Here is a 27,222-nt window from a genome sequence, read left to right as displayed (position 1 = left end):
TGTCCATCTCTTTAGTTTCTGTATTTTTAATATTGACTACAATTTTACAGTTAGGTTGAACTTCCTATTATTTATTCTACTTGCCCATCAAAAAATGTAAAATTACTTTATTTAAATGTTTGAAATTTTAAATTGAATTACCACACTGCTGTCATTTGAATAATGATAGAGAAATGTTTTTCCTTGGTAGTTTTTCACAATTTTACCATAATTAATAAAAAATGTGTATTGAAAATGTCTAAGATATGCAATAATATTAACATAATTGTGTTTATCATTCCAGATCAAATAAACATTTAATATCCTTGGGAAACAAAAAAATGCATATAATGAATAGTAATAAGTTAGATAAAGACATAATGAGATATTTTATTAACTTGTATTTTTAAATTGCAAATATTGAAATTAGTCTTCTTTGAATGTAGAATGTAGTTTGGGGAGTTATGAGTTTAACAGATATGTGACATGGCATTGATGAATATTTTTATTTCATCTCCATTATCTAAATGTTAACTTGTCCTGATCTCTTACTAGTTGTTGGATGTTTAAAATAATACATTTTACGTCAAGCTCAGTGGCTCATGCCGTCAATCCCAGCACGTTGGGAGGTGGAATCAGGCATATCACTTGAGCTCAGGAGTTCAAGACCAGCCTGGGTAATATGGTGAAACCCTGTCTCTAGCAAAAATATGAAAAAATTAGACGAGCATGATGGCATGCACCCATAGTCTCATACTTTGGGGGGTGAGGTGGGAGGATTCCTGGAACCTGGGAGGTAAAAGAGACAGTGAGCTCTGTTTGAGCCACTGAACTCCTGCTTGGGTGACAAAGCAAGACTCTGCCTCTATTAAAATAAAGTAAATTAATAAATGCATTTTAAATAACTTAAACATTTAAATTTTTTCCAAGAGTTATTTAATCATAGCGGAAGATACTTTAATCATATAGAAGTCAGGTCTTATTAATAGGTAACATTAATTAAAGCAAGAATTGTTAAAATCATTAAAAATTACCCTCTTAATTACCTGATGATAATCTCTCAAAAATATATATTATGGGTATTATATACTCATATTTTGTCTCAGCACATTCATAGAGATTATTCTTTCTATATAGATTTTGTAATTAATCTAGGTTGATCTTTGATAATAAACCAATGGATTTTTAAGATATATCTAACTACTTCTCAAAGAGAACAACATCCAATTTACAAGAAATCTTCAGACTTGACTTATTTCATGAAAAAAAACTTTAATTTTTTATAATAATATAATTTTAGGAATAATTTTCATGGTTTACTAAGCTCTGAAGAGAAAGAAATATAAATAAATAAGAAGACTGAAGATCCAAATCTTGCAAGTTAAAAGATTGGACCAACTAGATTTTTGGCACATTTTGTTATAGATAACTGACGAAAATAGAAATCATTCCACACTGATTCAAAGGTGACAGATATCTTAGATGTTACCTTCTCATGTATGCATATATGTAACTTTATAATATAACTTTAAGTTATAATATAACTTAAAGTTATATTATAACTTTAGGCCTTCTGTGCCTAAATTAGATTATGCTTAAATGTATTAATTTTGATGCAGTGGAAATCTTAAAGTGTCAGATTAAGAAAACACTCCATTCATTTCCCATCAAAGTTGATGCTCAAACAATATCTAAATACTGGCTATATAATGTTCCACTGCCTTTTGAAGGGGCGGTCTTCCATTGTCAATTCTCTGTATTCCTTATGTAGAATTTCTTCTGTGTGGCATTAGTCATATGAGAAGGGTCTATATAAATATATGTCTAAATATTATACATAAAGATATAGGTATGCATATAAATATATAAAGTACATATAAACATACAGTTTTTAAGAAACAGTATTTACTGTGTATTTGTGTATGTGGATTTTTAAAGAATATGATGAATATAAAGTGAATTCTATCTTTAGGATTTGCCAAAATTTGCTCTGCCTCCTGTGCCTAAATTAGATTACACTTAAATAGATTAATTTTCATGGAGTGGAAATTTCGAAGTGTCAAATGAAGAAAACACTCCTTTCATTTCCCATCAAAGTTGACGCTCAAACAATATCAAAATACTGGCTATATAACGTTCCACCATCTGATGAAGGGGTAGTCTTCTGTTGTCAACTCTCTGGATTCTTCATGTAGAAGTTCTCCTGCTTGACATTAGTCACATGAGAAAGACCATACCTAGGGTCTTGTAAGTGGCCTTATAATTAAGGATGGGCAGACAGAACTAGGGCTGAGATTCCCCCAAACAGAGGAAGTATTTTGACTTCCCTCCTATTTAAAAAACATAAAGGTTTACAGGATAGAGTATGTTACTCATAAAAAATTTACATTCAAACCTTTTGTAAAACTCTACTAGACATTTATTTCAGAAGTAAAGGGGCAAAGTTCTTTCTAAAAATTATCCAGCCACACATATTAAAAGAGCATTTTGGAGGATAATTCAACAAAAGAACTTACATGTATGAAATCACATATGTAGCTGCCTCAGGGCAGCTCTGAAGCTATCTTTCTGAGAAGGATACTGTATTTTAAGAATACACTTTCAGAATGAGGTAACATCCGATTTAAAATCTAAATTTTCTCAAAAACAAAAGATTCTTTATATGACAGGCGCAAGGATGGTTGGGTCTCATAGAATTTTTCCTAGCATCTCTCATCAATGGGATCTCTCAAAATTTGCCTGTCCTTAAAAATGATTAGAAAGCATGAAGAAAATGTTTGAGGTTGACAGAAATGTAGATATTTAAAATGATAGAATCTCTTGTACTGATAAAGATTTTAAAAAATAAATTTAGGTTTGAGATAAAAGTAATGATGCAATGTAAATTTTGACTCTATATTTGGAGGGCAATTTGTCTAAGTGCATAAAAATTCTATAAAATTCTTTTGAAATATCTCACTTGTACTCAATTAGTAATTTATTTTTAAAGTGTGTCAACTGACTGAAGATTTCTTTCAGGGTTATTATAACTTTTAATTTTACCTGTTACCTATTTTTTAACACTTCTGGCTCGGCGCGGTGGCTCAGGCCTATAATCCCAGCACTTTGGCGGGTGGATTGCGAGGTTAGGAAATCGAGACCATCCTGGCTAACATTGTGAAACCCCACCTCTACTAAAAATACAAAAAATTAGCTGGGTGTGGTGGTGGGCACCTGTAGTCCCAGCTACTTGGGAGGCTGAGGCAGGAGTATGGCGTGAACCCGGGAGGCGGAGCTTGCAGTGAGCAGAGATCGTGCCACTGTACTCCAGCCTGGGCGACAGAGACTACATCTCAAAACAAACAAAAAAAAAACCAAAAAAAACCAACAAAAACTTCTGAAAAGTATGTAAAAGTCATATAATGGTCTATCATATCCTTATTAAGTGTATTATTATATAGAACTATATTTACCAATATGAAGGTAAATTAAAAATATTTTAAGTAAAATGGCAATATACAGAACAATATATATTGAGTATTTTAAAAATCGCTGACAATTTATACATATTTTTTCTGTATAGAATAGTCTGCAAGAACATATGAAAATGTGATAACAGCTAATACCTAGAAGTGGTCAACTTCAGAAGATTTGATTTTTTTCTTTTTGATTGTCTTCGATGTTCTTATTTTAACCAAATATAACATATGTAATTAAAGTACCCACAACATTTGAACATAAACACTCTAATTCATAGCCTGGTAATGTGACTTAAAATTAACATGTGCGTTGTTAAATTACACTGTTTCTGAGTAATTTCTTTATTATGGAAAAATGAACAAGCATTGGTATAATGTGGGAAAATATGTGCATTTATATCACTTCTGAAAGCATGAGGTTTAGTTTATATTCCTTTAGGACCTCATGGTTACCTCTTCTACTTTTCTGTTAATATTAAAATGTCACATTAGGCCTCTTCTTTTAATAAACTAATAATTACTTTGATGAGATTTCACTTAAATTCTCATGATGTATCTACTCTAGAGAAGAACTTAATTATCTGTGTTTTTCGTGGTTATGTTTGGGAAACCCATTGAACTTTTCTTCACATTTCATAACTGTTGAAATAACACAGGTCCACCTACCTAAGACCTCTGTCCCCCATCACATAAACGAATAAAGCTGCTCTTCTCATTTGATAATTTAGGATTTTGACATATGTCTACCAAAAAAAGTAACCAGTCTAGGAAAATCACTGTCTCACTATCTTTTTGTTTTGTAGAGGACTTTCATCCATTTTAGAGATTTATTTGGTGATGCAGTTGAAATAAAAGGAGATGAAGTTCATTTACTCCATGGCTTTGATTCTGGAGAATACTAGGGAAGGAGATTCTTGACAAAATCATGAAGGGTGGCCTCTAGTACTCCAAACTCCTTTGTTTTTACTATTCAGTCTTTTTATCTGTGCTATACCTTCATGATTGCCTCCATCTCCATAAATCCCTTTCTTTTACCTGTTATTCAGAAAGCTGTAAATAAATAATAGAAAAAGGTTTACTTTTTTCAGAGAGAGATTATATATTTTTTTTATATTAGTTCATTTTCACACTGCTACAAAGAACTCCCTGAGTCTGGGTAATTTATGAACAAAAGAACTTTCATTGACTCACAGTTCCTCATGCATTGGACGGCCTCAGGCAACTTACAATCATGGCGAAAAGCAAAGGGGAAAGAAAGCACCTTCTTCACAAGGTGACAGGAGAGAGACCGCGCGGGGTAAACTACCGCTTTAAAAACCATCAGATCCTCCACCGGGCGCGGTGGCTCAAGCCTGTAATCCCAGCACTTTGGGAGGCCGAGACGGGGGGATCACGAGGTCAAGAGATCTAGACCATCCTGGCTAACACAGTGAAACCCCGTCTCTACTAAAAAATACAAAAAAAAAAAAAAAAAAAAAAAAAAAATACCTAGCTGGGCGAGGTGGCGGGCACCTGTAGTCCCAGCTACTTGGGAGGCTGAGGCAGGAGAATGGCGTAAGCCCGGGAGGCAGAGCTTGCAGTGAGCTGAGATCCGGCCACTGCACTCCAGCCTGGGCTACAGAGCGAGACTCCGTCTTAAGAAAAAAAAAAAAAAAAAAAAAAAAAAAAAAAAAAATCAGATCTTGTGAGAACTCCCTCACCATCTAGAGAACAGCAAGAGAGAAACCATTCCCATGATACAACCATCTGCCAGCAGGTCCCTCCCTCAACACATGGGGATTACAATTTGAGATGAGATTAGGGTGGGGACACAGAGCCAAACCGTATCACCTTTGTAGAGCTGAAACTCACATACATGGATTTTTAAGTATCAGTAAGCAGGTGGGAAAGATTTGAAAAGTAGAAAACATTAAGGCCTGTTTGGAAAATATAAGGTTTGTGCCACATATGAATAGCTTTGTGCAGGCTAAGTGTTAACAATGTTTATATGGTTTCTGAACAGGTGTCTTTAGTACAGCATCTGTAGTGCAGGCACATGAGTGTGTGGAGACCTTCGTGGCTGTTACAATCACTGAAGGCGCTGCTTCCATGTAATACCTAGCAGTGAGTTGTACTAAATACATTCCCAATGTAAAACTGTTGTACTTAAAATGCCAGTAAAACCCAGCTTGAGAAAAATTCCGTGAAGGGTTATAAGAACAAATGTGTATAAATACACATTTTGTCAGATGTGTATTTATCTCCTGATTCTGCTAGTTGAGTGGCATTGAAAAAATCGTTTAACTCTCTAAACAGTTTTATCTGATTTGTTAGATGCAAATAATGCATTTTTGTAAGCATTAAATAAAATACACAAATTGTTTAATTTAGCATGTGGCACATAATGAACATTCAATAGCTGTTATTTATCTCCCACAAAAAGTTATTTTCAAAATCTACCAACTTAAAATAATGAAAAGTAAAAAGCCAGACTGAATGGCTACAAAAAGGATATTAAAATGTTGCCTATATTCAAGCAAAATAAAGTGAGTATTTAACCTAATTTCTAAACTAATTTCTGACTAAACTTAGTTTAAGTTTAAATTTAAATTTAGTCCAGGCCATGCTCAGTGGCTCGCACCTGTAATCAAAGCATTTTGGAAGGCCAGGGCAAAGCAGACCACTTAAGCTCAGGAGTTCGAGACCAAGCTGGGTAACATAGGGAGATCCCATCTCTACTTAAAAAATAAATAAATAAATATCCTGGCATGGTGGTGGACACCTGTAGTCTTAGCTGCTCCAGAGGCTGACACAGAAGGATTGCTTGAGCCTGGAGATCAAGGCTGCAGTGAACTATGATCTTGCCACTACACTTCAGCCTGGGCTAGAATGAGACTCTGTCTCAAAACAATAACAACAGCAAAATCTTGGTTCAGACTAAACTTAGTATGATATGAACTATTATTTAATATTCCCTTAACATTCCATGTTTCCCTTTGTGATCTCCCTTTTGTTCGGTATGCTATCCTCTTCCTAGTCAGCTTGACAATCTGGTATTCTTTTATTAAAATGCTAAAGAAAGACCTTTTCAGGGATGCTTCTCTGATGACTGTATCAGTTACTTCTGATTGTTAGTATAATCACCCAACACACAGTGACTAAGCAATAGTGCTATCATTAATATTACCCAAGACCCAGATGTTGAGCACTTTCCACCTCATCCTCATTGTGCTGGCCTTTATGGTCTGGCTTAGCATTATGCTCCTAAGATGGCTACAGCTGCCCCAGACCTGAAGTGCTCACAATCTACAGCAATGCAGGGGAGCTTCTCTTTGCAAGCTTTTCTTTTCTTTCTCTTCTCTTTTCTCTTGTTTTCTTTTCTTTTCTCTTCTTTTTTTTCTTTTTTCTTTTCTTTTCTTCTATTTTCTTTTGAAAGGAAACTTTTTCCCAGGAGAATCCTAGATAACTCTTTATCTTAGTTGTCATTCATCAACATTGGCCACATGCCCATGCACTAGCTAGAAGAGAGATGGGGAAAGCAAGCATACAGTCTTCCCTATTTTCATAGTGGAAAGTGGTATTTTTCAAAATGGCAAAAACTACTGCTGGGTAGGCAATTAACAATGCACTCTGCACATCTTCTCCTTATCTGAACTCCCAACTGCAGCTCTGTCCACAGAATGTGTTGCTCTATTTTCATTGCTCTTCCAGCAGCACTCCAGATGCACCTATATTAGCACCTACCTCACATTATTGTAAGTATTTCTATTTTTACCCACCCCTTTACTAAACCATCCTCAGCTTGTGGGAGGAGACCCCTGTTGTCTCCATGATTATATTCTTAGTGCCTACTTTGGTGCACAGTAAATGAGTATTAAATAAATGAGTAAGTTTAGAACCTTTTTAAATAGGGAACAAGGAATTTTGATTTAAAATGTATTTTAAGATTAAAATAATAAGGAGATAAAAAATATAGTCTTTGAAGGGCCTTTAACGGTTAAAACACAGCATAATAGGAGATTTAACGTCATCCCTGAAAAAGTCAAAGTCTAACCATCTGCTTCATATCTCACTGAGTCTAGAGATGAGGAAAAAAAAATGTGAATTTTGGTACCACATGGGAGATTGGATAAGGATCATGCAGGATTTAGAAAATAGAGCCTGCAAGGAAGTGTCAATAATTTAGGCTTTTTCTTTTACATGTATGAGGGAGATGTCAAAATTTTCCCCTTCCTTAACGTGGTAGTATATGAAATAACTCTTGCTGATTCATGCTGATTCATTTGAATGGGCCTTTGAAAAAGGGCAGGTTAAAAGGAAATAGAGCATTTCTACTGAAATTTCAGAAAAGAACACACAATTGCAAAGCATTAATCCAATGATAATAAAAACTCCAGTCAACCATGTTGAATGTGTCAGCTTTATTTCACTGAATATATATCCTTTGTCTCTTGCTAAATAGAAGACAGGGTTTTTACTATTATATCTGTGTGTGTGTGTGTGTGTGTGTGTGTGTGTGTCTGTGTGTATTTTTTGGTGAAGAAGCAGTTCCAGATAGGTCTATGTTGAATGCTTTGTAATTTCCCATATCACTGTCTAAAAAAAACACAAGAAACCTACCAGTGTTTAAATGATTAAGGAAAAAAAAATCCCTACATTCTCCCTGAAAATTAAATGTCAAATTGGATTTGAAATGTTTGCAGAGGTACTTTTCATTTGTTCATTATGATAGAAATGATAAATGAGTGAAGCTTCTTCCTGGGGATAATGTACTTCTTCAAGTTTTCAATTTTGTCTCGGTTTTATATAAGATGTTTTTGTGAGTACAAATTGCCATCTGCAGCTCCAAAAACACTTGGTGCTTAATAAGGCATAGAATGATTACACATTTGGTAGCATCCAATAGAAAGCATAAAAATATACTATTATAATTTTTTGGTGAAGGACATTATCATGTTTTTGTATTTTTCCATCTCCTAAGAATAAAAACATGTATACACACTTGGACACAAAAATATATACTTCCCAATTCATACATTTCTCAGATACCAGCTACTTACAAATTATTAATGATTTATAATGTTTTTCATAAAATTCAGTCACGTGCTTCTAGTCATTATTGCTGGCCTTCATCCTGTGCCAGTGTATCGGAACTGACATTTGACATCAAGGAGAAGAAAAGCCAATTTATGTAAAAGTAGATCATGTTGAAACTAAAAGTGACAAAGGAGAAAAAGGCCTTTAATGTTACACTAGCTTGCAACATGTGTGTTTCTTACTCATTAGATCAGGCTTACACCTGTGATGTCTTAGCTGTGACATGAAACTGGGAAATTGTTTTAGTCTCTCTTTGCTATTGTAACAAATTACCACAAATTGAGGGACTCAAAGCAATACAAATTTATACAGCGTAGCAGTCAGAAGCCTGAAGAGTGCTCAATGGGCTGAGTTCCTTTGGAGGCTCTAGGTGATAATCCTTTTCCATATCTTTGCCAGCTTTTAGAGTTAGCCTACATTCCTTGATGCTTGGCCCCTTTCTCAGATTACAGCTTCTTCTTTCCTGGCACATGTACTGCTCTGCTCTCTGATCTCCCCCGACAAGCACCCTTGTGACGATACTGGGCCCACTAGGATAATCTAGGATTATCCCCCACCTCAGGATCCTTCACTTAATCACATCTGCAAAGTCCGTTTTACCATGTAAGGTAACATATTCACAGATTCCAGGAATTAGGATGTGATCTTTTTGGGGCTGCCATTATTCAGCCTACCATAGGGCTGAATGTTATTCAATTTTAGTCAATTTCAAATTGTATTCTTATTTGACTTGTCTCTCAATCCATCTTAGTTTCAAGGATGAATTAGCTCTAGCTAGCATTGTACACCAATCTTAAAACATGCAAATTTGTGTACATATTGTGTGGGTGTATGTGCACATATGTCTATAGAGGAAGTTTCTAGTAATACTGTCTCAGCATGACAACAAAAATTATTGATTAAAAATCATGTTATACTATTGAAATATAAGTACTTTTCATTCCTCAATGCCCTTCCAATTCAAGGCTCTGCTGATTTTTCAGGATGGGTTTATCATAGATGAGTGATACCATGAACTGTAATCTTAGAGTGTCTAACAGGGTTTATTTTTCAATAAGCCAGCCATTTTGTAAAGAATATCTATTTTCTTTGCAAAATGAAACTGTCCTAGTCCAAGCATTTTTGGTCTTCTTCCCCAACCCCGAAACCCTAAAATGTACATAATCCAAATATATTTTTCTATTTCTATTAATTATAGACTTAAGATAGTGAGTACATTTTATCTTGTACTTACAGATGTTTTATTCCTACAGGAATTATCTTTTGCAAAAAACTATAACATATTTGGCTAACTTACCATTGTATGCCAGCTATTGTAAAACTCTGATTTTCTGTAGTCTTTAGGAGACTCTGGAGGGTAACACTGAATCTCAAGCTTGCTTTACAGTTTTCATGGTTGTTTTAATTTTATATAGTGTAATCTTTACTATTCAGGTATTTCATTTTAACCATGGGAGAACTTAATTTTATTTTGGCGATTAACTAAAAAAGCTATTTATCATCCTGAAAATACTAGAATACTAGTATTGCTTTGGTTTTTCTTTTAGCTCCTCTTTTTGCAAAAAATAATGTATAATTATTGGCAGAAAATTTGATGTTTTTCATTGAAGTCTTCTTTAATTATATTTTTGACATATAATAATTGTACATATTCGGACAGATAATGATGTTTCCATAGATATATTGTACAGTGATAAAATCAGGGTAATTAGCATATCTATCATCTCAAACATTTATCATTTATTGGTGTTGGGAACGTCCAATATCCTCCTTCTCACTATTTGAAACTATAATATATTATTGTTAATCATAGTAATTCTACAATGATACTACACTGTATCTACAGTGATTCTAGTGTTCACTAGAAATTTATTTCTCCTATCTAGATGTAATTTTGTATCCTATAACAAACTTCTTCCTATCCCCCCTGTCCCACTATCCTTCCTAACCCCTAGTATCCTCAGTTCCACTTTTTACTTCTATAAGATAAACTTCTGTAGCTTCCACATATGAATGAGAACATGTCATGTTTAAGATGTTTAACTTTCCTTTCCTGGCTTGTCTCACATAATATAGTGTCCTGTAGCCCTGAAGTCTTATGTTATTGTAAACATGAAGTCTTAGAACAGAACCCCCTGCCCTCTAGAAGTTCATCACACAGTAGGTACAATATATGTGGCAAAGTACAATAGAAGTTTTTTGGTGTTTTGAGTAGAGTGTTGTGGATCCAGTGACAGAAAAAGAAAACGTTCACTGGGAAAGTTTGTGTTTTTTTGTTGTTGTTGTTGAGATGGAATCTCACTCTGTTGCCCAGGCTGGAGTACGGTGGCACGATTTCAGCTCACTGCAACCTCTGCCTCCTGGGTTCAAGCGATCATCCTCCCTCAGCATCCTGAGTAGCTGGGATTATAGGCGCACACCACCATGCCTGGTTAATTTTTGAATTTTTAGTAGAGGTGGGGTTTCACCATGTTGGTCAGGATAGTCTCGAACTCCTGACCTCATGATTTGACCACCTTGGCCTCCCAAAGTGCTGGGATTACAGGTATGAGCCACCACACCAGGCCAGAAAGTTTTTATTAAAGTATCTAAAATGCCATTAGACTTTAGTGAATGATTGATTAGAAATGTGTTAGATAGGAAAGTGCATCCCAAACAAAGGATTATAACAGTCAAGATATAGAAATGTTGGCCAGGTGCAGTGGCTCACACCTGTAGCCCCAGCACTTTGGGAGGCCGAGGTAGGTGGATCACGAGGTCAGGAGATGGAGACCATCCTGACTAACATGGTGAAACTCAGTCTCTACTAAAAATATAAAAATTAGCTAGGCATGGTGATGTGCACCTGTAGTCCCAGCTACTCAGGAGGCTGAGGCAGGAGAGTGGCGTGAACCTGGGAGGCAGAGCTTGTAGTGAGCCAAGATGGCGCCACTGCCCTCCAGCCTGGGCGACAGAGCGAGACACCATCTCAAAAAAAAAATTATATATATGTGTTATATTTAAGGAAAGTGAATAGAATAATAATGAGAGTTAGAAGTGTATGTTGAATTGGTAAAATGACAGTAGAAGAAAGTATTTAGAAAGAAGACCTCTAACCATATTATGAAAAACAATTTAAATGGAATTCTGAACAATTTATGTTTTATCTACATATGTACATTTTTCTGAGGCAGGTGAATGTAAAGGAAAGGGATTAAGGTACTTGATATTTGATAACAAACATTGTTCTTGTTACATTACATGAACTTTATCAAAATTAGGAGCTGCATTTGTAATATCTTGTGTAGGCCTCTACAAGAATTCTGTTCTCCTGGTAATGAATTCATTGTCTGCTATATGAGACAAAAGAAAATATAACCATATTTCTCTTTTAGCAGTTACGAGTGTTGTGGTATGAATCATCCTATGTCATGAAACATTCTATGTTTAAATTAGCAATGAGATGTAGGGACAATAAATAAGTATTTGATGTTAACTAAACTCTGAAAACATAAGTCACAGCATTTCCCTAATACTTAGCTGCTCAGACGATTGTATCTATCTTACCTATTCTTTGAAAGTATTTTTAAACCTTATTATCTGAGTCCCCGGGGATATTGCTGTTTAATGCATGCTATCCCTCCTTTACGTTTAATTTGTAATTAGCTACCAGAATGAATCATTTATATTTCCTTAAAGTTTTTCTATAGTGGCCTTTTATACATTCATTAGGCAATTATTAAGGTAATATTAGTATATACAACATTAGTATAACAAGTGAACTTTTAGGAAAGATGGTATATGATTTTTGTAAATTAATCATGGTAAAATATTCAAGGAGCTAGGGGTTATATAGTTGTGGAGTAGACCCCTACTGATGTTAGTTTTAGTATTTGACTTCGTTTCTGTTTTCTGAAAAGATCCAAATTAGCAGTTCATCTTGATTTTAAAATGAGAAAATATAAATTAGCTAGTCTGTGACAACTCATGTATATACTTTTTTTCAGCTATGACTATATCCAACTTTCAAAAATATTTATTATAAATTTCTATTAAAATATATAATTAGATGTTTTCATATAAGTATAGAAGGATAATTATACTAAGCTTTTCTCATGCCAGGGTGAATCCAAACTGAGTAAACTGTGTAGGCTATGCTTGTCCTAATCTTTTCATGTCTTTTGATTGCAAGAATCTATTATTATAAAGAGATATACATGGTACTAGCTTTGATCTTCTTCCTTAGGGATGTAAGTGAAACCGCCTTCACATTTTCATAAGCTCCTTGTTTTAATTACAGTGTAAAACACTATGTTTCATATAATAGGAAGACATTTAAAATAAGATTAGTCTGACTATCTCAGAAGTGTGGGATGAAGCATTAAATAAGATAAATGAAAAACACACATATATACAACATGTTTAGGTTCTGATTCAAGGAACTCAATAGGGTGGATATATGTTTAGGTAATCATCTTGAAATACTGAAAAATTTTTTCGCTTGAATCCTATATCTAATGTTTTTAAAAACTGACTTTCAAAAGGAATATCTGGTTGAAAAATAAATAGGTAGGTTATATAGTAGGCTATTCTTAACTGCGATTTCCTAGAGGTATAATATAAAACTGTCCCCCAAACGGTAACAATGTAAATTGTCTTTAGAGGTTGAAACTTGCCTTAGCAAGCTGATAACATAGGCTCATTAGGTAAATCCCATTAAGTCTATCTTATTCCTGAAAAAAAAAAAAAAAATGTTATTTTTGAAGCATGATGGATTTGTGTATATCTCTATATACATATGAGTATTGAGAATAGGTGGTGTATTAGTCAGGGTTCTCTAAAGGGACAGAACTAGTAGGATAGATGTATATATGAAAGGGAATTTATTAGGAGAATTGATTTACATGATCACAAGGTGAAGTCCCTTGTAATCTGGCCATCTGGAAGCTGAGGAGCCAGGAAGCCATTCTGAGTCCTCAAACCTCAAAAGTAGGGAAGCTGATAGTGTAGTCTTGGCTGAAGGTCTGAGAGCCCCTGGCAAATAACTGGTGTAAGTCCAAAAGCCCAAAAACTGCAGAACTTGAGTCTGATGTTTGAGGGCAGAAAGCACATAGCACAGGAGAAAGGTGGAGGCCAGAAGATTCAGCCAGTCTAGTCCTTCCACCTTCTTCTGCCTGCTTTTATTCTAGCCATGCTGGCAGCAGAATAGATCATGCCCACCTAGACTGAGGGTGGGTCTGCCTCTCCCTGTCCACTGACTCAAATGTTAATCTCCTTTGGCAACACCCCCCCAGACACACCCAGGAACAATACTTTGCATCCTTCAATACAATCAAGTTGACAGTATTAACCATCACAATTGGTTTGCATATTTTCCCAAGGGATTTTCTTCTGAGATTTTCCCTAAGAATTATTCTATATCTATGCATCCATATAGGAGAATATTTGGATATTAAGACAAAGTAAAATGTCTTAATAAAAATAAATAAAATGAATAAAAATAATAAAAATGAATAAAACATCCAACTGTCAACTATATACTTGTTAACCTTAGCTGGATCCTCATTGCTAGTAGAAAGTTATTCTTTCTCAAATTCTTAGTTGATTCCTTTCCTAACTCTACAGCAATTATTCTAAACCTTTACCACCCTTTACTGTTCTACTGTGTCCACAGTTGGTTACTTCCGGTGGGTTCGTGGTCTTGCTGACTTCAAGAATGAAACCACAGACCTTAGCAGTGAGTGTTACAGCTCTTAAAGATGGCACGGACCCAAAGAATGAGCAGTAGCAAGGTTTATTGTTAAGAGTGAAAGCACAAAGCTTCCACAGCATAGAAAGCAACCCAAGCGGGTTGCTGCTGCTGGCTGGGATGGCCAGCTTTTATTCCTTTATTTGTCCCTGCCCATGTTCCGTTTTTGTCCTATTAGAGCACCTTTCTTTTCAATTCTCCCTCTAAGTGGCTACTTTTAGGATCCTACTGATTGGTGCATTTCACAGAGTGCCGATTGGTGCATTTTACAGTCCTCTTGCTAGCTACAGAGCACTGATTGGTGCATTTTTGCAGAGTGCTGATTGGTGCATTTTACAATCCTCTTGCTAGCTACACAGTGCTGATTGGTCAATTTTACAGTCCTAGCTACAGAGTGCTGATTGGTGCGTTTAAAATCCTCTTCTAAGACAGAAAAGTCCTCTAAGTCCTCACTTGACCCAGGAAGTCCCACTGGCTTCACCTCTTACTACCTTCTTCAGATTTCTAAAACTAATCCTGCTTCTCAGTTCTTTGAGAAAACACAACCGACTATGACTATGTTAACTTTCTTCCCTACCAGCAAAAAAATCAATCTATTTCATTTTTCCATCCTTTTTCCTCAGGACAAGTGTTTCTACTATTGTTTCAGTTCTTATTCCACCTCTACAAGTTTTTCTCCGGCACATAGCTCTACTTTCACCTTCTTCTTAGGCCTCCAGTCTCTCTTCTCTACTGATATCTTTCCCTCAGCCTATGTGTCTACTCTAAATTTTTAGAACTCACAGTGCTTGAACTTTGTCATGAGTGATTCAGTTATCAGAATTTCACATAACTTTAGTAAGTCTCCTTTCCCCATGCATCCTCCTCCTGTATCTGTGGCTGGACCTTGTTTCCTCTGTCTCCCTGCCTGACCTACCCTTACCTCTTTGCCTCTTTCTTTTGACTGCCTATTCATCCCCCACCCTCCTTTCACTTTAATTTAGTCTACAGCTATTTCTTTTCCTATTCCTATAGTTTTTCACTAACTTCTTTTAGCCCCAGTTCTCTTTTGTTTCCATTTTTACCCAGTCTGCTGAATTATAGACTTAAATATTTCACTATTAGATATTTCTTCTTGGATGTCTCCAAAACATCCCATAATCCGTATATTTTTTAAATGGTTGAAAAGTTATAGATTTGGGTTCAAATATCTGAATTTAAGATCCTGGCATTTATTCAATAGTTAATATAATATTTGACTTCAGTTTCCTGTTTAAATACAGTCTTGAAATTCCATTCAACCAATGTGTTTTTCCACAGTACCATCTCCTCTCACCTGGATCATTGCAATAAAATTCCAGTTGATCTCCCTGCTTCCACCCTGCAGTATATCTTCTCAACATAGTAGACAAAATTATTCTTTAAAAAAGTAAGCCAGATCCTGATGAGAGAGGAGGAAGAAAGAAACCACTGAGTCAGGCAGTTAGGGCAGGTCCTCGGTAGAACTCCTTCAAACCAAAAACAGCCTGAAAATCAAGCTGCAGGCCCCAGATAAGAAAAAGCCCACATCCCTATATGAAAACACCCACTCTGTGAGCCCGGATGAAGAAATTTCAGTATTTTTGGGGCACATTTCTCACCCCTTGGTGCCTTTGTCCCATTTTGTACTCTTCCTCCCGATTATCTCTTACCTTTCATCTGTTTTACATATATCTATCTTTCTGTGATTGGCCACAGACAAATTCTTCATTTGCAAAAAGTGAAATGTCACTAAAGCTCTCAATTGGTTGTGGGCCAAGGCTTCACTTCTGCCTCCAATTGGTTCTTTACACTATCCTGTCTCTTCCTGAGTGTTGCATTTTCAAAAACGGCTCATAGACCAGTCAACCCACTCCTCCTCATTCTCAGCCCATTAAGACCCCAAACCTAGCCCCACAGCAGGCAACCCTCTTTTGGGCCCCCTCTTGCTGCTGACATCTTTTCTGTCACTTAATAAATCTCTGCCTTAACCCTCTCCAGTCTGCATGCCTTATTATTGGTTGTGGCGCAAGAACCCAGAACTCTCTGAATGGCGGAAGCAAAGAGCTATAACGCTCCCGCCTACTGAGCTGCTGACTGCAGGAGTCAATGAGCTGTAACCCTCCCTGTCACTTGCAGAACTACGGGAGTGGAAAAGTTGTTAACACTGTTACACTCTTCAGAATCTTTTAATGGTCCTCCATCCTGTTTTTTATTTGTTTGTTTGCTTTTAGTAAAAAAAAAAAAAAAAAAAAAAAAATATTTACCTGATCTCTGGAATCCCATACTCCCCTTACGACATCTTTTCCTAATTTATCTTTTTCTGCAGGCACATTGACCTCTTTTGTGTTCCTTAAATTTGCTGAGCACCCTCCTGCCTCAAATCCTTAGCCCTTGACCTTTAATTCAAGTGAGTGTCACTCTCACCTTACTTCAGCCTTTATTCAAATGTCATATTCTCTGTGACATATACTCTGACCACCTATTTGAAATGTACCAGCCTCCAAACTCTGTCAGTCCCCCATCTGTGTTCTACTTTTCTCAATAAGGTTTGTCTTTTAATATGCTATACACTTAGCTCATTTGTTTCGTTTTTGTTTCTCTCCTCCCTTTATAATGTAAGATCCATGATCACAGGCATTCCGCTCTATTTTTATTTATTTATTTTCATTATGGTATCCCTAGTGCCTGGAACACAGTAGAAGTTCAATAATATGTGTGACATAAATAAATGAATGAACAAATTGAGATGGGGTGGTGCTTTTTGCACTACATAGAACTATAAAACATTCACTATTTATTCTTCTGTTATTTCTACTATTATTCCACTCCCCACCATAAGCAGGTTCACAGACATATGTACACATGAAACCAGTCTTTTTTTTTTTTTTTCTATCTACATATCATAACTTGATCTTATGACGCCATCCATTGTTTAAGTTTATATACTTGAAGACATATTGGGGCCTTTCAAATATTTAGTCACCAATTCTTAACTCATATGTCACATCACTTGGATCAGAGTGTTTATGATTAGAATTCATTAGAATTCATTTAATTCCCCAATACCTTAGTCCAATCACCTTGAACTCTTCTCTAGAGAATTGTAAGAGTCTCCTAGGAGATGGCTTTGTAGCATGTTTTATTATTAATTACTTTTTCTTAAGTATTTTCCATGGCTTCAAATTACAGACAGAATACTTCTAATGGCAATCAAGGTCCTTCATAACTGATCTTGACCTATGTTTTTAGATGCTCTATTCCAACACCATAAATCATTTTTATGGTCTTCTTTACTTCTTTGTATTTTCAACAAGTACTTATCAATTATTCACTGAGTTACACACTATGGAATGACATTTCCCCCTCTCCACATAACAATTTTTTATGGTTTAGGAGGAATGAGGTAAAATCTAGCATTTCAAGATCATAGATCAAACACAAAGTAGCTATAGATAAAATTAGCATCCATTCTGACTTTTCTGGGATAAACTTGGTTTATACCTGTTGTCCCAGTGTAATTACTAATAAACCTGCTTTCAGTCTCAGAACTCTCTCAGCTTGGTGATAAATTATATAGTCTCCTTATCTATAAGTAAAATAATTTGAATTTTATTCCATGCTCTTTCTCTACATTAACTTCGAAAATTATGTGACAGCCTAAAGCAAAATGTAAGCACTCCTCCTCTAGCATTCAAGCATACTTATAAATATCACACACCACTGTTTGGTGGGGAAAACCCAGGTCTTATAACCTGAATGACATTTCCATTTCAGTAGAAAATGTATTTTATCTCAAATGCACCACAATAGTTATTACCTTAGCCAACTGTTTAAACTTTATCTGGAATGTCCTGTATTCCACTTATCCAAAGCCCACCCATCTTGAGAGTGATGCAGGCATCCCAAAACTATTTTTTTTTTTTTTAATTTGTCTCAACCTGTCTCTTCCTGTGGCCTCTTCTTTTACCATTTTTTGGGGAGTGATATCTGTAGACACAACTAGTCTATTTGATCCTTTAAGACAAAGACTGGCTTCTACATCTTTGATTCTACAGCACCAAGTCTGGGGCCAAATACAAAGTATGCTCAAGCAACTTAATGTAAAAAATCATTATGATAGTGATGGTGATGAACATGTTGTTGGTGGTTAACTTAATGAAAATATAATAGGATAAAATAGCTATAGCTTGAGTATGGAAAAGGCTACACTTATACCCCACATCTGTAGATTTTAAAGATATATGTGTTTGTAATGCGTATTTACTGAAATTTATGCTGCTGGTATCAGGAGGAGGGAAGCTGAGGGAGAGAAAGGAAATATGTACCATATTAAATCAAATCTAGGATACCACTGAGAGTAATATGTAGTATTATTTTCCATATTGCTCGGGCAAAAGTGTCAATTAAGTTATGGCCTAATGCTTTCATATCACTTAAAATTTTTATTTGATATTTATTGAAAGAGCTCACCGAGAGCTATTTAATGTTGGCTTTTTAAAATCTTAAGTTATTTTTATATACACATAACAAAATTACCAGTGAAATATAATGGCTAAGGTATTCCCAACACTTCTTCACATTCAGAGACCGTGATTGTAAGAAACATTCCTATTTCAGGCATACTAAGATGTAGAGAAGAATTAGTTGTTAAAGGGATTCACATGATATAAGTAAATATGTTGTGAAAAAATAAACATCTGACAAGTTTGAGAGGACTTAAGGGAAGGCTGCAGATATCAAATATCCTGAAACAAAGGAAGGAAAACAGCAGACATTTTAGTCACAACCAACTGTAGAACATCTGAGTTAGAAAAAAAAAAAAAAAAAAAAACCTTATAGAAGTTTACTATCACTTCTGCCGTCTAGTAGCAGAAGTTGTCACTTTGGAAGTCATGGCAAAAAAAAAAAAAAAAAAAAAAAAAAGAAAATACTGTGATATTGGGTATCCAACTCACGTAGAGACACGAAGTCCCAGTATCAGGATGGATGGTTAAGAACTGAATCTCAGAAATGGATTTTTAACTATGATATTAATATTTAACTCAACTGATTTTTTCTTTCTCTTGGAGCTGAGAAACTAAAATTTCTATGCTCAAGAGCCTCTGCTTTGATTCAACATCTTATATAAAACTTACTTGTTGAAATATCTATATTCCATCTTTGATCCGATAAAGCCCCGAGTCATCAACACAAACAGAATTTTTGACTATTTCCAGAACAGATTGTGTGAACCTATAACAAAGTCAAGTGTATTAAAATTGTGTGTTTGAGCTGAGTAGTTAAAATTAAGAAAAATAATTGGTTTGTCTTTGTTGCTGAACAGAAAATGTGGATCATATTCATGTACCTTTTATGTATTGCTTTCTCACATTTCATCTTTGTACTGCTCCTTCTGCCCATGTTGAGATCATTCATATTTTATTTCGAAACATTTTCATTTTCAGATCAGCAGTTGTGTGATCCTGGTGAATTTCTTTGCCACGATCATGTGACTTGTGTCTCCCAGAGCTGGCTGTGTGATGGGGACCCTGACTGCCCTGATGATTCAGACGAGTCTTTAGATACCTGTGAGTAGAAAGGTTCTCATGCCATTCGGATTTATCTTACATGTCAAACTAAATGTCAGTTATTTTCACAGATGACTGCTGTTCTAGATTCTTCTTTTTTTTTTCCCCCAAATAGCCTAAGAAATTTGAAACCTTTTGTTTGTGTTTTTTAAAATATGACTATGTGAAAGAGAGCCTAAAATGCAGTTTTGGAGTGTGAATTAACTTATGAAAGGAAGAAAATGTGAAGTTAATTACTTCAATGTGATTGTGTTAACACTAGAAAAAAATGACTTGAGAAAAAATTTATTTAAAATATATAACTAAAAGGGAAAAGATCTTCCCCAATAAATTATCTCACACATTTTGAGACAGAAGGAATATTGAAGAAATCAAGCTTTAGTTCCTATGTTATTTCTATTAATATTTTAAGGCACTACACATATAATTGAACATATTTTCCTCTGAGACTGAAAGATAGAAACTTTATCCATTCATAGAGTTAGGATATTTGTATTTATAATATCACATTCAGAAACCCTTAGTATATATGAATCCTAATCATAGTTGTACTACTATAACTTGGAATCCAACGAAGGCTTTTTCCATATTACAAATACCACTACAACAAAATTATAAATAATAATATGACCATAGCTACATATGGCCCACTTTTTTTAATACCCACTTATCATAAGGGGTATGAACAGTTCCCTGAATATTGGTAGTGATATTTCTAGAACTTCTCATATCAACCTGTGCTCCTCAGGCAACCAGGTATGCTGACATGTCAATATCATCCCCAGAGTAACCACATAGTTGTATGAAATTAATGTGAAAAAAAGATACATCATCTTCATTGCTTGATAATGTTGAAATAACAATTATTGGTTCCATTTTCCATTTTCATTTATCTGTTTTCAAGTCTTGCAGACAGTTTTGAAGAAAATCTTGCTGTTAGAGGCAAATGCTTACTAATTTCCTTTATGTTCGACAGTCTTTTTAAGGTTTCTCAAACAGTGAATACTTGAATATTTGCAAGAATTGCTTCTCTTTATTTTGAGCTGATTGCTTTTTCCACAGGAAGAGGTTATAATCATTTACTGCTACATTTCTAATTTTCACCAATTTCACCAGTTAATGCCCAAAATCCTTTCAAAACTCTTTACTAGACTCCTTACAGCATAGACAAGGTTCTCAGCAGATAAGTTAAAAATAAAAGATTCATAGGAAAAATTCTAATGCATAAATTATGATAAACCCATATAGAGGAATATTATTTGGTAATAAAAAGGAATGAAGGACTCATGCATGCTACAACATGGATGAACCTGGAAAATATGCTAAGGGAAAGAAGCTCATCAAAACAGATCACATGTTTTATGATTACCTTCATATACAAGATACAAAATAGGAAAATCTATAGAGATAGAAAAGCAGAGAGAGGTTGCCAGGAGCTAGGTAAAGTAGGTCACAGGGAAGGGAATGAGGAATGACTCTTATTGAATATATGGTCTTTGGGGGATTGATGAAAATGTTCTTAAATTAGATTGTGATGATGCTTGCACAACTGTGTTGATATGTTTTAAAACACAGGAATGCACATTTTAAATGGGTAAATTATGTTATGTCAATTACATCTTAATAAAGGTGTTTGTAAAGGGAAGATAAATCTCAGTATTGTGCATATGAATGAAGAGATACAGGAATGTGGAAAAACAACAATAATAAATGCTTTGGTCCTACATTATACAAATAGTGAGGCCACTTTTCAATATCCCAACTCTCTTTAAGCTTTAGCCCTCTCCTTTTCAAGTGCTATCTAGAAATGAAATTCTCTCCTCTTTAGCTACAAGGAAAGACTGCCATAGCATAATCAGAGTAAGAGTCAGGGTTCTTTAATTTTGGTAATGGGGTCTCACATTCTGCCCTGATCCTCCCACGAATTCTGTGATGGAGAAAATAACAAGGACATGACATAGATTTGCAGAATTCATATGCTGGAAAGCCAGAGTGGAGGAGAAATGCCATAGAACTGTGTGACTGGCACAATGCAATAGTAGTTGAGAAGAAATGGTAGCATGGCACTTCTAGGCCGGAGTCTCCTTCATGCTGGTGAAGAATGGTAAACAAGGATGTTCCCTTTGTGCTCAAGAGGGAGCTCAGTGGAGAATCAGACTGGAGAGATTTTGTGTCTAAAGGGGCAGTATTAACCTGTGTAGTCAGTAGGTAAAGTCCAGAGAGAAAATAGACCTCTCAATGCATGTCAAAGTAGGTGATGACAAATATTCCGCCCTCCTCCTATGCCCACTCCATGTCTTTAAAATCATGGCAGATACCCAGCAGGCCCACACCAGTGGACCAGGCCTATGCACACTGAGCAGTATTCACCCTGATTGATTAGATATCTACTAAAAATGGTTAAAGTCCCACTGCAATTCTGTTAAATATTTGAACAACCGCCCTGCCGATAAGGTACATACCACCTTGAATTTGTGTAATAAGGGGGTCCTTCAGTTCACAGAGATTAGGGGCTTTTAGCAGACAGAGGCCTCAAATTGGAAATAGAATGTCAGTTAATTAAAAATAGAGATTGATATTCTGCTTACTTAGTTTGTAAAATAAAATTCATACCTGCTCAAGATATTTTTGGCAGTTTAAGTATATAGTTTTTTTCTCTCCAATAACATTTGATGGATTCAAATTTAAAATGTTTCTTCACTTTGGCCATTCGTATTTTATCCTCTAACATTAACGTTGCTGAATATCCTTAAAGGCAACACTGAAACTGCTCTTTATTGATTAGCCACATAACAAAGACAGAGAAATAACTGTATTTTCTAACTGTTTTATTCATTTAATCTGTTCAAGATATTTAGATTTATATTTAATTAGCCTGTTCCATATAAATGGTTTCAGTCAATACCAGTTGAAATTCGGACATGCATAGAAAAAAAAGCTTTATGAAAGTATCGGTCTTTTGCAAATTTAAATTTCTCAATCCAGATGTTCACCATTATCATTTTCTGTAATCACAGTACTTTGTAATGTGTTGTTTTATGATATTCACATGCAGTCTTCACTAATCTACATAAAGTAATTGCATAATTTTATAATTATATGAATGTATACATTTGATATGAAAGATAAATATTAATAATGGAAAACCTTGGAGACTGATTCTTAGGAAGATTAATTTTGTGCTCAGTATATGAACAAAAATATTTTAACATCTTTGATTTGAAGACAAAGTATTTTGTATCTTCAAAATATTAGATAAAAACAACTGATGCAATAGTTATTTTTTTTGGAAATCCACTTAGCTTTAAAATGATAGAGAGACCGCTGTAGCATAGAATTTATTGTGTCATTGTGAAATCTCTGAAGTGACAAAATTCTAACAGGAAGTAAATGGATATTGGTTAGCAAGAAGAAAAGCTTTACTTATAAAATGCTTTAGAAGGAAAACATATGTACAGAACAATAAGAAATCCTAGAAACTAAATAAAATTTAGATAATTAGAAATCTGAAAGTTTATCAAGTCCATGTTTTCCTTCTCTTCTGTGTTTGCTTGTTCCCAGGCTCTAGCGTATTCTCTAGCATTCATGAAGCAGAAGTTAAAGTTCGCTAACAGCAATACACATAGAAAACTGTTGTACGAGGTTGACTTACAACTAAGCTGATTTCATGTTGGGAAGAATTATCTAAAATACACAACTGGAAAATTTTAATAATTTATAATCTTACCATTGTGTATGAGAAAGGACTTTGAGTCATAAAAATGAAAGCTTTTATTTCTGCATATTGTTTAAAATAATTTTTCAAGTGTCTAAATAAAGACTAACACCAGTTTTAGGTTCTATAGGCAATGAGAATAGAAAATCAGGGAAATCATCATCTTTCTACTCAGAGCTTTTAACCCAGTGTTGTTAGCATAGCATGTGATGGGAATGAAAATAAATAGTGGAAGTGTTTAGTTAGAGAATGAAAGCTTGGTACCACCTGTATCAGGAACGTCTTCTTAAAAGGCACTTCTGAGGTATTTAAAATTGAATTCCTTCTAGAATTTTCTGTGGGATGCTTAATGATATTTCTTTTTCAACACTTGGCTCCAGCTGATGTATGATATTTTCCGGATATCTGATATCATTGTACTTAAAACTAGATTCTTTCTTTTTAAGAAAGAAAAGTATTAGCCATGCTATTCAAACTTCTTCCTTATTTCCTGCTCATTGTTCGTCAAAGAATCATTGATTGAGTTCTTCCGTCACAGATCATGTTTTGGACGTAATGACTCATTGACCAACAAAGGATAACAAAAATGGCCTAAGCAATATTTGCAAACTGGACTCTTCTCTGTCCTGTCCTTCTACAAGGGTCAGCATGCATTTTCTGTAAAGATCAGATAGTAAATATTTAGGCTTTAAAGGTCCATATGATCTCTGTTGCATATTCTTTGTTTTTATTTATTTTTCAGTTTGTTTTGAAAACCTTTAAAAAGGAGGAAGAAAACAAAATCTCTCAGCTTACAGTCTGTACAGTAACAGGCCACACAGGTCAGATCTGCCCAACAGGCTATATAATTTGCCAAATCTTTGTTGTAGTAGCATAGCTGAAATATATCTGCTATACAGTTGAGGCAGGTTTGTGCTCAGGCACTGCTGCTATATGGAACAGCATAACCTTACACAATGAATGCACGAAGTACGGAGTTGTGTTTGTATCCACCAGTCATGGTGCCAGACTGATCCAATATGGTGTAGTCTACATATACTGAATTTTGTTTCCTTCTATTTTTGCATACTTCCTTATTGGTTAGGATTGCATTTGACCACATGTTATAGAAACAGTGACTTAATCAAATAGGGTTTTCCTTTTTTCATAAAAAGAGAAGTTGCAAACGTGGGTAATTCAGAACTGACGTGACAGATTCAGAATGACTACAGGCTTCTTCTATCTCTCCTACTCAGTACCATATCCACAGTATGGCTGCTTCTCCCTTAGTAGATAATTTCATTTTGGACAGCCAGAAGGAAAAGAGAAAAGGGAAAAGGCCAATGCCAGCTGAGCCTCTCCGTCAGGAAAAGGATAAATTTTACAGAAAGCAAACACAGTAGATCTCCTTCACCAGAATGGGTTATATGGGGCATGGGGCAACGAGTATTGTCAACAAGACCTGGTTGCTTTCCAAAACAATATTTGGTGTTCCGCTAGTAAAGAAAAGGGAAGAAGAGATATTGGGCAGGCAAAGGAACTTGGTAGTATATACCACAGTGTCCCTTCACTCTCCTCCTTGGCATCTGCTGCATAGGAGATGTTACGGACAGTACATGGTCACAGCAACTGCTTGGCTCCAAGGCTCAGTTTTTCCATGAATATCTTTGCTCTTGGACAACTAAATTAACACTATTGTGCCTCCATTACCCCATCTGTACAATGGAAATGATAGTACCTGCCTCACAGTAAGGTGCTCAGAATGAGTGCCTATTCCATAGTAACATTCCTTCTCCACTCCATACCCCATCTGCCTTCCAGATGCCCACAACGAAGCACCTTACCTTGAGGTTCTTTTGAAAGACCATCCAACTGCCCCCTCTCAGTCGATCCTCTCTCATTCTTACTCAAAACCTAACTGAAAGTCAGTTCTATTCCCTAAAACATGGCTAGAGAAGAGGTTTAATCTATATATGCTAATCAAGTTAAGTTATAAATAATTTCCAATGATCAGATATATTACATTCAAACACTGGGATAAATTTGGTATAGAAATTATTTGGGGGCAGGTGACTTTTTCTAGGAACTCTTTCAAAAACATTGATGTTGAATAATTGGCTAAATTTGAAATACATGATTTAAAAAATACAATAGTCAAAAATACTAATTGACACTGCAGTCCTGAAATGTAGATAATATTTCATTTTAAAAAAATAAAGAAGTTGAGTTTATAATCCTTCTCTCCCCTTCTAAGTTGGCTCTTGTTAGTGAAAACAGAGTTTATATTTTTTGAACTTGCCCTCCTTTTTTGAAATACTGAGATAAAGCAGGATCCAATTCCTAAAAGAATCCTCAGGCCACCTAATTTAAAAATACATTGTCATTTGAAAATCATGGAAGGCCATCCCAAAAGGGTTGTTTCACACTGGCTTTGGGAGTGATCAGTTCTAATTGAACAATGCCATAAAAAGAACAAGTCTCTTGGGTACTAGGAAGAGAAGCATCTATGAAAAATGAAAATGGCTATAAGTCATTAGGTGAGATGTGAATCTGCATGAATTGACCAGTGCTTCTATTATGTTTCCATTTTTGTGAGATTTTAGACTTTATTTAGGTAGTAGGATTTTAATGAACTTCTTATATTCATACACTGACCTTTCCCCTTGGATATAAGATAGAAATCCTTTCATAATTTCCTTCTAAACTTTCTACCTTTGACATAGGTCAGAGAAATAAAATAGAATTCAGGTGGGAGGTTATTAGCAAACAGATACCGCCCTTTAAAATTATATAGTAGAATAAGGCACTGAAAGTAGACTATAGGAACTATAAAACAGATAGAAGTATGGTCCGTGTTTCTAAGTAATGGTGATTTAGAGGTCACTTTGCAATGAGCTAATATATGAGAGTCACAAAGCTAAGCTTTTCGTTCAGTAGAAAAGCTGAAATGATCTTACAGATTAAAGGGAAAGCATATGAGACCCATGAGGACAGTTTATGTCTCTTTCAATTCTTTTTGTTTTGTTCTTCATTTTATTCTGAGACTCCTCTCTTTAGCAGTAGAGAGGCCAAAAAGCATTGACCCTTCTTTAATAATAAAAAGACTTCCACTTAAGAGTTGATATGCAGGGGTGATAGGAAGGTGGGGATCAGTGTAGTTGTGAATTGAAAGGGCCTAACATTGGTACAGTTCCCCAGTACAGTGGAGTCGGAGTAGGGGGTGACATTTCTCCTCATTCTGCCCTCACAATGCACTAATGGGTCTCTGAGAGTCTGCCTCTGCAATTTAAAAAAAAAAAAAAAAATAGTTGATTGCAGGCGTAGGTGATGAAACTACAATTCACACAGCCATAGTGAGCTCAGCAATGACAAAGCCTCACCTTTTCACTCAAGAATTCACTGCTTTTCAGTCTTCTGATCCAAGACCACAGGTCACAAATGAAAGGGGACACATGTCCCTCAGGTGGGGCTATAAACTATGGAGAATGAAAACTTTGAAATGATGTAAAATAAAAGGGGTGAAATGAAATACAGGAATTCTAGAAACAACTGGTGAAATCTCCTTGGCCTAAAGGATGATGTACTGTAAACAAACGCTCTTGCAGGACTCTACAGGGACAAAGCTGAAGGCTGAGCAAGGAGTCTTCCCAGAAACTATTCAATCCATCATTTCTCTATAACTAATCTAGCATTTGGGGTTGTGGATGAAGGCTTCTTACC

At 35.4% G+C, this 27,222-nt stretch overlaps 1 protein-coding gene across 1 annotated transcript in view; it reads left to right on the top strand.

The window, feature by feature from the left end:
• LRP1B (LDL receptor related protein 1B) overlaps positions 1–27,222 on the top strand; it is a 1,897,925-nt gene that overhangs the window by 311,505 nt on the left and 1,559,198 nt on the right. Inside the window, exon 2 of the mRNA XM_073019651.1 lies at positions 19,686–19,808. Within this exon, the coding sequence (XP_072875752.1) occupies positions 19,686–19,808 (123 nt within the window). The remainder of the gene's footprint in view (positions 1–19,685; positions 19,809–27,222) is intronic.

The sequence above is a fragment of the Chlorocebus sabaeus genome, chromosome 10 (assembly GCF_047675955.1).
Source record: "Chlorocebus sabaeus isolate Y175 chromosome 10, mChlSab1.0.hap1, whole genome shotgun sequence".
NCBI classification, from domain to species: domain Eukaryota; kingdom Metazoa; phylum Chordata; class Mammalia; order Primates; family Cercopithecidae; genus Chlorocebus; species Chlorocebus sabaeus.
The sequence above is the reverse complement of the archived record's forward strand: the minus strand, read 5'-3'. Positions and strand labels throughout refer to the sequence as shown.